This window comes from Cyprinodon variegatus, unplaced genomic scaffold (assembly GCF_000732505.1).
Source record: "Cyprinodon variegatus isolate N-32 unplaced genomic scaffold, C_variegatus-1.0 Scaffold77, whole genome shotgun sequence".
Lineage (NCBI taxonomy): Eukaryota > Metazoa > Chordata > Actinopteri > Cyprinodontiformes > Cyprinodontidae > Cyprinodon > Cyprinodon variegatus.
Window position 1 is genome coordinate 840267 of NW_015150530.1, and position 13046 is coordinate 853312.

A 13046-nucleotide genomic window follows, 5' to 3' on the forward strand; every position below is an offset into this window, starting at 1 on the left:
ATATATATACAGTATATCCAGGTATATACAGTATATCAAGATAAATAAGGATTAAGGTGCAAGTGTACATGTATCGCACACGATGAAAAACAAAATAAAAATAGGAACTAAGGAAATAAGAAATTAAAAAAATATATGTACAGTCCGGATGGCTTATATACAGGTGGATTTACTTTTACGTTAAAGTGTAGTAGGTAAGGAGCAACGGTGAGGTAGTGGTATGACTATTCTATTCACATATATTGCACATTCAGCATATTGCACAGAATATTGCACTTTCAGTGGCCTCCCTCTCCTGTATCTCTCCTGCTCTCTCTATCATCCTTCCTTCTCATCCCTCACTTTTTTTTAACCAAAGAAACCAGAAATGTCTCCACTTTTAAATCTCCATTTCCTCTGCAATACATAAGCATTAAACATTGTAAGAAAAAAGCCAATTTACGAGGTCTATAGCAAAATAAGGCCAGAAATTATTTATCAAATTCACACAGGTCCCATAAGCAGTAAAATATAAAACATATATATAACAGTATATCTTATATGTTTTGGTAAATGGTGGTTAAAATTTAGGGCTGTTATGGTCATTTAACAAAAAATTATTAAAAGCCTTTTAATGTCATTGATACTAGGACCAGAATTCTGATACTATTACAATTCCCACTGGCCATCAATTTGACGGTGGGGACATCGACTGAAATGGTTCTAGTGTGCGAAATAAACCCATTGAGGGTATGTAAACCTTAAAACAGGGCTAATATATATATATATTGTGCAGCGCTGAAGCACCGGGGACTGTTTTCTTTGCCTCTCCAAAGCTGGCTCTTCTGCGACGGAGGGGTTGGTAACTTGTGGCACTCTGGAGCACATGTGGTTTGCACTCAACTGTTTTACCAGTTCATGGATAAAAACTCTGCGTGAGATGGCGACGTTCAAACAGCTCCTGGACACCACCAACACGTTTTAGCTGCTATGTCCAGGAGATTGTAAAGAGCCACAAGCCACCTTCGCATTAGAGTTTGTACAGAATACTTTTTAATCATCTGATCCAAAACGTCCAAGCATTTGTCGGTCTCTCCATCCCTGCCCAAATCTCTATCATCAATATTTTGAAGCCTTTCTAAAGCCTGTTTCACTGTTGGATTTCTTCTGAAAACCATTTTTACGTATTAGCCAAATGCCAATACGTGATGTTGAGAGGATTGCTGGTTGCAGCGGTCCTCTCAACATCAGAACTTTTTTAAAATTACACACTAAATCATTAAATGGGCCATATAGTGATGCTAAAAAGTATAATGTTCTAGCCTTAAATTATTTTAAGATATACTTTTATTGAACAACAGCAACAGAAAAGAGAACTTTTAACCTTAATACTCTGAGCACTGTGAGCGCTGGAGCACATCAGAACACACAAGGACAAATATTAAAAAACAACCCCAGTGTTAAAGTAGGGTGGTAACCGAGGAACAAGGCTCTACAGCAGGGGGCTGTCCCCCCCCCATGTCTCCCTGTAGAACCGCCCCTGGGAACACCTGAGAGAAACAAAGTAAAGCAAGAAGGAGGTTTCTCACAGATTCTTCTTTACTTAAAGGGGCGTGCAGACATGGCAGAGGTCTTAATCTGATGCAGCATCCAAATGAGAAACACGTCTGTTGTTTTTCTATTTTCACTGACAGGCTTCAGTGCAACCACCAGCTATAGAGCTACGTTGTTCTGTCTCTCTCTGCTATGTTACTGTCTGATTTTACTGGTAAATGTTGCTCTTATCTTTACCATCGTGTTCCATCAGAAGCTGCATGAACCCATGTATATTATTTTGTGTAATCTGTGTATTAATGCGCTGTATGGGACTGCAGGCTTTTACCCCAAATTTATCTATGATCTGTTATCTGACAGTCGTGTCATACCCTATGCAGGGTGCCTTTTACAAATCTATGTTATTTATTCTTATGCAATGGTTGACTACTCTGTTTTAGTGCTAATGGCTTATGACCGATATGTGGCTATCTGCAGACCACTGGCCTACCACTCTGTCATGACGGTGAAAAGGACTTTGGCTTTAGCTTGTGTTTGCTGGCTGGTTCCTCTGTGGTGTGAGCTGCTGGTTATCAGCCTTACATCAACTCTTAGGTTATGTGGTTCCCATATAGACAAGCTTTACTGTGAAAACTGGTCCATTGTTAAACTTTCTTGTGGTTCAACAAAAGTAAATGATATAGCTGGACTCATTGTTATTGCCTTTTATATTGCTCAGTTTCTCTACATCGTCTGTTCTTACGTCCAGCTCATAAAGTCGGCTCTGAGGTCCAGGGAGGGCAGAGGGAAGTTTATCCAGACGTGCGTTCCGCATCTCATTTGTCTGTTTAACGTCTCAACGGCTTTGCTGTTCGATATCATGTACTCGAGGTATGGATCTCCATCTGTGCCGCAGAGTTTAAGGAACTTCATGGCCGTGCAGTTTCTCATATTTCCACCAATTCTTAATCCCGTCATTTATGGACTGATCCTCACAAAAATTAGGAGGACAATGATGCATTTGTGTGTGGTCGCATTTCAAGGGTTTAAACTTGAAAGTCAAGTTTGACATCTGCTTTTTTTGTTGTTGTTTTTTTTCTTTAATATGAATTTTATGAAAGGCTATGCAGTCAAGATTCTGGAAAATTTGTAACTTGTGTTTATCATAAAACACCCATATAATAAAAAACAAACTGATAAGCAGGATGTATATGGCACGGGAAAAATGATATAGAAATAAGTAAAAAATATTTGAAATTAAATGTATTTACCCTTGCTTTGAGTAGGTAAATGAGATAGTTTGCCAATGGAATGAGTATGTTTATTCTTAAAATAGGAAAATTAGATAATATGTGCTTGAAATAAGACAATGCAATTGTGTTTTCTTATTTTAAGTGTAAATTGTCTTGTTCCACTGGCAAAATGTCTCTTTTACCTCCTTAATCCAAGAACAAATGCACAATTTTTAAGAAAAAATTACTTACATAGATTTTGATTTTTTTGGGAGCATTTCTAATTTCTTCAAATCTCTCTGTCTGTACAAATCAGTATAAATTTTATCTATTTTTCTGGCAAATTTTTTTGTTAATTGGTTTCATATAAATAAAATGAAATGTTTCCCATTTTATCACATGGATTTTGCATTTCTTGAAGCTGAGAAATTATATTTTATTTAAATTATGATTTTTATTTTTTAGACCAGATCTGAGCAGATGAATGAAGGCAGGGTCATCCATAGGGCGAAGTCCAGGCCGGTATCGAGGACGTGTTCAGGAATCAGAAGTTCAGCAAACAGGCAGAATTAGGCAGGTGTCTAAAGACAGGTCAGGCAAACAGATCAGACAGGAACAGGCAGGCTCAGTGGTTGTGAGGCAGAACCAGATCAGGTAACCTGAAACATTCAGGTAATGCTGACACACTTTCACCACTGGCCAGTAGATAATCTGGGCTGATAAATGAAAGCAGGCAGTTGAAAACTGATCTGACGGGAGCAGGCGGACTCAGTGGTTGAGAGGCAGAACAGGTAATCAGAAACACTAATGTAATGCTGGCACACTCACTAAAATAGAGACTGGAGCAGGTGGATAAGATGAACAGCAATAGGAAAACTGGCAGAGCTAAATAGGTGAAAAAAATGAGTAAACCGTCAGTAATCAGCGCTAAGATCATGACACGAGCTGCACTCTACACAGCTGTACACTTTTTTTTCCTGCTACATTTTTTCCTTTCTTTTACCTTTCTATTGATGTGCTTGGACACTGAGCTCTGTGAGCTTTCAGCCTCTTTACCAAAGACCTTTTGTGTCTTGGCCTCTTTGTATAATTGACAACCATCAAGTCAGCAGTCTTCCCCATTGTTGTGTAGCCAACAAACTAGACTGAGATACCTTTTAAAGACTTTCACAGGTGTTTTCAGTTAATATTTATCTTAAATATAATTTTGTTACTTCTGTTGTTCATTTTAATTCAATTTATTATTTAGTTTTTTTTATTATTTAATTACAGCATTTGAACTGTCTAGCAACTGAAATGTGGTATACAAATAAACTTGCCTTGATTTGTAAATAAATTAGATTTTTTTTTCGTGGATTAAAATGAATTATTTTACTTCAGAGGTCATTTATTTTCATTTCTCTTTTCACTGCTCAGAAGGGCCATGAAACATCTCGGTAAATGTGTGTAATAAATGAGTCCAGTCTGTGGTGGTAATCAGGAACAAAAGCATCACCAGCTGTTCCCGTTCTTACATCAACGTATCCTATGTTATCTACCAACCATGCCAGTGTCAAACATAGAGCTGTGAGATTTATTGCTCACCTCTGATTTATTAATTATTAAGGAATTTTTACTATTGTTGCATAACCTTGCGCTATAAGCTGAGAGATATGAGGTATAATACGTCCGTCTCGTAACCACCAGCGAAGCGGACCATTGACATGACATCAGTGTTTTTTGGGGTGGGACATGTAGGAGTGACGATAGTCAGAAGGGCCTTGCTGGGGCATTAAAAACATGTCTACGCTGGAGGACTCACCTGTCGATACATTATTGGACTCGTTTGGACTCGGTTTTAGCTAAAATAACGACAATTTCTCATTTAAAAAAAGGAGCAAAGAGAAGCACTTTGTGCATTTGTAGATTAGAAAGATGTCAGTGCTTTTCTTCCAACAGGATTTGGAAAAAGTTTGATTAATCAGCTTACTATCCTCTATCCTTTTGTGATCTAAAACGTCACGATTCGCTGCTACAATTGGCTGAAAGCGTATTATGCAAGGCGGGTATAAGCTGGCACGTCACCCAATTAGCTCGAAATATTGTACAAAACTCACGGACAGATTGAACGGCAGCCATCCCAGATAACGTGGAACTTAACTCAGTTCTACAATATCAATCTGGCTACTGTTAATACGGTTTATTGTCGCAGGCAATCATTAAAGATTTCCAAATTTAATGTCCTGCTACCAAGTGAGACGTTAAACTGTACGATCCATGTTGTATGGCTTAACTTTAATCTCAGCCAAACAGATTTGCTTGTTGACAAATGAACAGTGAACCAAATGATAAGTATAAGATATCACATGACTAAAATATATGTATTTAATATCCACTGATTGGTGAAAGTGAGTGGGAGTTTCAAAATGATGTACTGGGATGCAGGCATCCTCTTCAGGTACTGGTTCTCTCCCCACAGCAAATATTCGAGTTTTTACAGTTACAATCCGGACTAAACCTTTTTTTTTTTGTATAATAGAAAGAGTTTTACATAAACTTTGAATCACAGTTTTAAATACTCTCTTTTCCCTGTTCCACTTCTGTTAAAACAATAAGCTTCTCTCAACAATTTAGAGACAGTTGGATAATCCTACCCCCAGACTCAGATCTTTTATCTTGGAGAAGGTGGAGTTACTAGGGCAAAACTGAGCAGGCATGTAGAGGATTTTCAAAGTGTCATGATTTATCCAAAGCTCTGACCCACATGCAGAAAACCAAAACAGAGAGACCAGGAAAAGATTTAAAAGGTTTATTCAGTGTTGGTAGAGAGGAGTCCAGTGCTGCTCTGAACACTGTCGAACCGGGACTGAAAAGTGAAGGGAAGATTCTGCGGTTAGTTCAGGCTCAGTGGAAAATTTGTGTCTTTAATTAAAGAAGGGAATAAAGGCAGCAGGACTCACGTTTCCAGAAAAAGGTGTCCTTCATTAAATATAGTCGGTGTGGGTTGTTCCAGTAATAGATTTGTTTGTTGGAGGGGGGACAGGGTTTAACCAGGTTGAGGTGTTTCTTTGAGGAATGGAGGAGCTGACAGCCACTTAGATTTCCTCAGTACTTGAACGGTTTCTTGTGGAGATGAATTCCCTGCTCAGAGAGAAGCTCAAACAATCCTTGGGGAAAAGTAGATCCAAACCACCAGTTTGAATCCTCAGCTCAGTTTGATGCTCAGAGAATCCTTCCAGGGGGGAGAAGGTCCAAAACATCCAGTTTGCAGGATGACTTCCTGCCGAGAGGCAAAGACAAAAACAACAAGGTTAAGACTCAGGTGACAAAAACTCAGTTTGACTCAGCAAAACTGAGCTTGGCTAGAGTACCCAATACTGGCAAACACTCGAGGTAGTGGCAGTCAGCAGCTTAAGAGTCCTCCAGTGATGAGGCAACCATCCGCAGGTGTGTGAGGAGGCCAATGAGAACCAGGCGCCACCTGGTGGTGGAGGGAAAACAAACAAAAGCATAACCCACACAAACTGGATTCCTGACACAAAGTCTACAGCAAAGGGCTGTAATAGATGCTTTTCTCCAAGCAAAAATATGCTTTAATAGAATCTACTGTAAAAAAGTGTTTTACTGGAACTTTTACTTTAAAACTATAATAATTTAACTTTATTGATCTCACATTGGAGAAATTTGACTCTTCATTACACCCATCCCCTTGTGGAGTACTGAGCTTCCATTGTGTGGCGCACAAGGAGCAATCAGGGGTTAAAGTTTTTTTTCTCAGGAACCCAGAGTGGAGGATGTGGGGATCGAACCATTTAACCTCACAAATCAAACACAGTTCTTCCAACTTTTATTAAAAATATATATATATATAAAACACAGGGTGCCAACAAGAGGTGGAGGTTCATTGAGGGTCCAAATTCAGAAAGCAGAAGGCAGAGGTGAGTTTCATGGATATAATGAAAAAGGGTAAGAGAAACAAAATACCAAAAACCAGGAGATGTCAGGGGAGAATAGACATTGGGAGCCAAGTAACAACAAGGAACCAGCACTGAAGAACGGCACAGGGAGAATATATATGGGAGACAGAACAAAGACTGGGGTAATCAGCTAATATGGAGCAGGTGTGGATAGAAGTGACTAGAAGGGAGGTAGGGGAAAGGAGACTGGCACTAAGGGGGCCACAGAGAGTAACTCAAGACTGCTTAAAAAATAACACAGAATGGAAAATAAACTAAAGATCAACAAAACAGAAGGACTTAGATAACTGAAAACTCAAAGTCCAAAAGGGGAGAACCATAACATAGGGTACTTTGATATACTTACAAGAAAAACAAGGTAATTCACCATCCATCACTTTTGTTGCACATTGATTCAATAAAAGTCATGTAACTTTCTCTTTGTTGTCCAAAAAATATTTTATAGTGATCCTCTAATACTTGCTGCATTAGTGATCAGCTTCCTTCAGGGATAATTTTAGACAACATCCGAGTAATCATGAATCAGTGGTTAGTTTATGCTTTCCTCTTGAGAAAAAACAAAGTTCTTTAAAATCGGCTTTAACTGAATAGGATCCAGTAAAACATGACATGTTTGGAATAAAGCATTCAGTTGTTTTGGGTGTTTAAAATGTTAAACTGCATAAAGGTTTTACTGTTTCAAAGAAGGTCCTCTGAGGGTACTTTGTTGTTTTTGTGTCTAAAGAGATTTGTCTGCTGTAACTATGGTGAAGGTGGTCAACAGGTCATTAACTTACCTCTCCTTTGAGATTAATTAATCCAACATGAGTCACTTTGAGTCCCAAAGCACCAAAACAAACTATTTGACCAACTGCCCTCAACTATCGAAGAACATCAAAACAGATACTTATTTATTAACCTTAACTCACTTCAGTTCTTTATATTTTATTTTTCTTGTTACATCTAGTTGTTTCCAAACTGTTACAAATGTTAAGTATATAGTTAAAATCATGTGAGTGTTTTTTTTCCTCAATCTGATATTGAATCAAACATTTCCTGGTGTAATTGCTAAAATTATTCTCATCTGTTAAATATCAGAACTCTTTTTTTTTTTTCTAATTTCTCCAAGTTCTGAAGTTCATATACATTTTCTCAGCATTTAAGCTGTATAGGTTGGTGAACATTTTGGCCCATTCCTTCACAGCAGCAGCCAGGAACCACTGTGCACTGAGGGGTGTCCAGAAAACATATAATTTCCACTGGTTCAGGTTCAATGTACACCGATTATATTGTGGAAATGGGAAAATAGGCGACAACAAAATCCATATTTTCAAAATAAATCAAACGTAGACTAGATTTTTCAACAGGACCTTGCTAATAAATATACATGCATACTGTAAAACCATATCTTTGCTAAATAAAAATTAGTGGACAATCTTCTTCCTTTCATTTATTCTGAACTGGGAAAAATACCTTTAGTTACATATAGCTCTGTGTAATATTAATATGTTAATCTATGCATACATCCAAATCCAGATCTAATTCTTGGTTCTTTAGCTCGGTTTTGTCAGACCTCTGCTAGGAATTTTGGTTTTACTTTCGACAGCTGTTTAAAGCAAGATAAACAAGGTAGCTCTGTTGTTAGATCAAGTTTTTATCACCCGCAGATTTTAGCAAAAATTCAATCTTATTTTTGTTTTAAGGACTTTGAAGGACTTATCCATGGTTTCATTATATCCCAGTTGGAGTATTGAAATTCATTATATAGAGGAATAGATAAATCACAGATGCAGCGACTTTAATTGATCCAGAACGCAGCGGCTCGGCTTCTTACAGGAACCAGGAAGCGTGACCATATAAAGCCTATTCTGGCCTCTTTACAATGGCTGCCTGTCTTTTACCGAATAGCTTTTAAGATTCTCTTATTAACTTATAAAGTCTTAAATGGATTAGCTCCTCTTTATCTTAGAGACCTTTTAAAATTCTAGTCTGTGAAAAGAAGTCTACGCTCTAATAATCAACTATTACTGACAGTTCCTCAGACTGGAAGAGGAAAGGAGGTCGGACCTTCTCTGTTGTTGCTCCAATTCTGTGGAACCATTTACCTCTTCAAATTAAATCCGCCCACAGCTTGGATCATTTTAAAGCGCTTCTTAAAACGTATTTTTATTCTTTAGCTTTTAATTGAAGCAGTGTTTCACATTGTGTTTTGTTAATTGATGTTGTTGTCTTTCCTGTAAAGCACTTTGGTGCAGTTTTATACCTGTTTTTAAAGTGCTAAATAAATAAATTTGACATTGAAAATACATTACATACATTACATAGGTTCAGGCTATATATATATATATATATATATATATATATATATTTTATATCAATATGTATTGAACGTGCTGCATTTCTGTTTGCGAACACATTGAAAAGGACGTGCTGCATTTAAACTCTCACACTATATTAGCTACAGAGGAGCGAGCCTTATATATAGCAGCTTGATAAACTTTAATGATGCTACATCAGTGGTATGACCATTTAGAGGCACTCTACTCGAGTTCTCGAGTTGAGGGGGATGAGGGGGGATGCATCCCCCTTCTTAAAAAAATCTTAAAAGTCATCCGCTTTCTTAAATGAATATCCCCACATACTAACCAGTGTGACATTTTACTACTGAATGTGTAAAATTTCTATTATATATTAACAGTAACAGGGCTCACAGGATGCTGGGCCCTGTTATTGTAGCCTGAGCAAAATAAATAAAATCAAGTGGCCCACCATGATTGTAAAGCTGATCTCAGTGAGAAATGAGTGCCTAACTATGTAGGATGATAGCCATGTCAGTCCAGGGACTGACTGCAGTTCTACCGTAAGCGGCCCTGGTCAAGGTCAATGACCGCCGTACCTGACATTTAACAACCATACTATGCATATTGCTTTAGGTTAATAGACTATATTCATTTGACTATGTATGCTTCCAAAAAAAAAAAAAATTTGCACCATCTCCCTTCTTTATTTATAGTATAACTTGACTACTGACGGCAGGTGAGGCAACATCCTCAGTACTTGAGTTGGATAATCAGAAGAAACTAATAATAAGAAAATATTTTATGCAACTTTTGAATAAAGCAGCATTTCTTTGCCAATTTCTTTCTTCAATAAAATCATCTTCTGGCCATAGATGGAGGGGTCTGGTTCATCACCCCCTTTGCCGTGGATCCAGGATGACTAACCCGTTTGCCCCCCCCCAGTCAGCATGCGTGTATGTTCCCTCCAAATACATAGGATACTAGATGATTTTCAGAGACACATTCCTTAGCATTCTCCCCGTAAAGCACAAAAAAAAAAATCTTAAAAAAGGGGCCACCCCTGGCCCCCCATATAGCTACCTCCTGCATTACAAATCTAATTGAGTCCAGTTTTGCTGCTTTCCTTACATAATTTTCAGCCCTTACTGAATTTTTTAATGGTAATGATTAGGGCGGTGTGTTGGTAAACGGCCTTTATTTGCAAACCAGTTTATTATTCTTTATAATCAGAAAGAAAATTCTTAAATTGAGAAACTATTCACTCCTAATATATGAAAGTGATCTTATTATTGTCCAGGAATTTCAACCGAACCATTTTATACCCTGTAATAAAATTAAAGATGAGCTCAAAGATCTTACTTAGAAAAAGTTAGACATACAGTATATCCCTAAAAATGAGCATTGTTTCTTGCTTGTTAAGAGTTTTCTGTTTTAGCCTAAATAAAAAATAAAATAAATGATGTGTCAAAAAAAAAAACAAAAGAAAAAAACACTTTCTTGAATTTTTTTTTTTTTCACGGTATGGCAGGTGAATAAATTTCAAAATTTCGTTTTATGAGGAAATTAAGATATTTTCCCATTCATGTTCTCGTACTGTCCTCCAAGCCCTTCTAAGAACGGCAGGATTTAAAATAAAAAACTACACAAAGTCAAAGGAAGACTATCTACACTAAGTCTAAAAACTGAAATTGCATGCAGCACTTTTTAAGATTTTTATTAGGAAAAGAAAATGAGACCTTTTATTGTTTTTCTTTCACTTCTGAAATACATACTGGTTTGTGTTTAGTGCAAATTTTAAACAGCGTATGTGTAAGCTGTCACATTAAAAACAAATCAAAACAAGTTGTTAGTTTGTGTGTAAATCCTCCTGAGTAGAAAGTAGTGAATGACGTTTGAAGCCAGGAAATAATAAGGACCCTTTATTTCCTTCCTTATTTTCACTCTCTGCATGTCTTCAGTTCTGACTGAAACAGTTGAATTAATCTCGTTTCTGAAGGAGTAAAACTTATGAACTTTGAACAAATTTTTCTGATATGGTCCTTTAATGTAAATTAGATTTTTTTTTTTTTACATGTATTATGAGTTTTGTTGCATTGTTTCATTGATGGGTTGAAATGGAAAACAGCTCTTTGCCTTTTTCTTTCAACCTCACCATGTTTGTGAACATTGGACACTATCGCTTTGCAGCCTTCATCTTCTGCCTGTTGCTTTACAGCTTCATCGTCTGCGCGAATCTACTAATGATTGTGGTGATTTCTCAATATAGAGTGTTGCATCAGCCCATGTATATGTTCATTGCTTTGTTATCAGCCAATGCTCTGTACGGCTCCACAGGCTTCTTTCCCAGATTTCTCATGGACCTGCTCTCTGACGTCCACTTGATTTCACGCCTGGCTTGTTTTACCCAGATTTATGTTATTTATACTTACGGTTCAAATGAACTGACCATTCTGAGCATCATGGCTTATGATAGATACGTCGCTGTGTGCTATCCTTTGCATTACCACAAAAAGATGACCTCTAAAACTGTAGCTGTGCTGTCAGTGCTGGCTTGGATCTTCCCAGCTTTGTCTCTTTCAGGGTTAATATTGATGTCTGCCCGGCTTCCTTTGTGTGGCAATGAGATAGAGAAGGTGTTCTGCGCCAACTGGAATGTGGTTAAACTATCATGTGTCAGCACTGATCTAAACAATGCTGTGGGAATGTTTCTGACCATAACTACTGTCTTTTTCCCGCTTTTTTATGTGCTTTACTCCTATTTACGGATCCTAATTGTATGCTGGAGTAGATCAGCGGTGTTTAAGGTCAAAGTGTTGCATAGCTGCCTGCCTCACATTGTTTCCTTTGTGATTTATTCCATCGCTGGATTTTGTGACGTGGCCTTGAGTCGATTCAACCTGGAGGACATAAATCCATTCGTCGCTGTTGTTTTGTCGCTTGAGTTTGTTGTTGTTCCTCCAGTTTTGAATCCTCTTGTTTACGGCCTGAAGATGCCAGACATCCGAAGGCACATTTTGGGTTTGTTTACATGTAACAAAAAGATGAACACAAATCCTTTATGTGACTGAAAACATTGTGGTAACGGACCAGGAAACCTGAACCTAAGAAGTCTGATTGATGATGTGATTTTTTTTAATTCTATAAAAATATTCCCCATGGCAATGATCCAATTCATTTAACAACATATCAGTCAAACATTAGAAAGTCAATAGTATTTACTCCGTTTTTTAATCTTTATTTTTATTCACATACAGATATTAAAACTCTACCCCAAATAAACTACCTGGAGTTTCTAGTAAATGTTTCTTTAAATGTTCCACTTTTAAAATTACATAAAACTTAGCAAATCTGCACAGGAAAAAATGTAAGATCTAATAATCCTCAATGATCGAGCTCCTTAAGTTTGTCCGGCTTTAAGCTGACATTTCAATGAACCACCTTATTATTCAGTTTCTGTTAGGCTTGTATCTGCTCTCGGTTACAGAGAGTCTGAGCATAAATAAAGTTCAGTAGGAATCATGTGCATCTTTTTTTTTTTGCAGAGTTGATACAAAGTGATCCTGTTTTCAAAGCTATCAGTTATGACAGAACTTTTTGTCTTGTGTGGTTTTCTGAGAGCCGTTGCTTGCCATACATACGCCGGCTCTGTGAGGACACACAACAGCCCTGAAATGAAATTCTGGTGAAAAATGCACGGTTTTGGTATAAAATGAGCTTTGTTCCTGTTCCTACAAATAACTTTCATTAATAAATGATTAATATTGGACTTTAGGATAAAATGCCAGATTTATTGTCTTCATCATTAGTGTCAATTATTACATTTTCTGTTATCAACAAAAAGTTCTGATAACCAGTTTTTAAATAAGAATTATAATTCCTAAAATGATTATATATACAGTATATTTATTTAGTGCATTTGTTTGTCAGAGAAGCTGAGCTTGAAAACTGGTTATTTTGCATGTGGTAAATCACCTCCCCATAAACACTGAAAAAAATCAAAATCTATATAAGTCCTTTTTTCTTAAAATAAGTGCATTTGTTCTTGAATTGAGGAGGTAAAAGAGACA

At 37.2% G+C, this 13046-nt stretch overlaps 2 protein-coding genes across 2 annotated transcripts; both read left to right on the forward strand.

Moving 5' to 3' along the window:
- Positions 1-1633: 1633 nt before the first annotated feature.
- LOC107083557 (olfactory receptor 6N1-like) lies at positions 1634-2593 on the forward strand. The gene has a single exon (XM_015372876.1). It carries the CDS (start codon positions 1634-1636, stop codon positions 2579-2581), a length of 948 nt encoding a protein of 315 aa, XP_015228362.1. The 3' UTR covers positions 2582-2593.
- Positions 2594-11073: 8480 nt separating this feature from the next.
- LOC107083560 (olfactory receptor 6N2-like) lies at positions 11074-12098 on the forward strand. The gene has a single exon (XM_015372879.1). The coding sequence runs from the start codon at positions 11094-11096 to the stop codon at positions 12045-12047; it is 954 nt and encodes a 317-aa protein (XP_015228365.1). The 5' UTR covers positions 11074-11093; the 3' UTR covers positions 12048-12098.
- Positions 12099-13046: the final 948 nt, after the last annotated feature.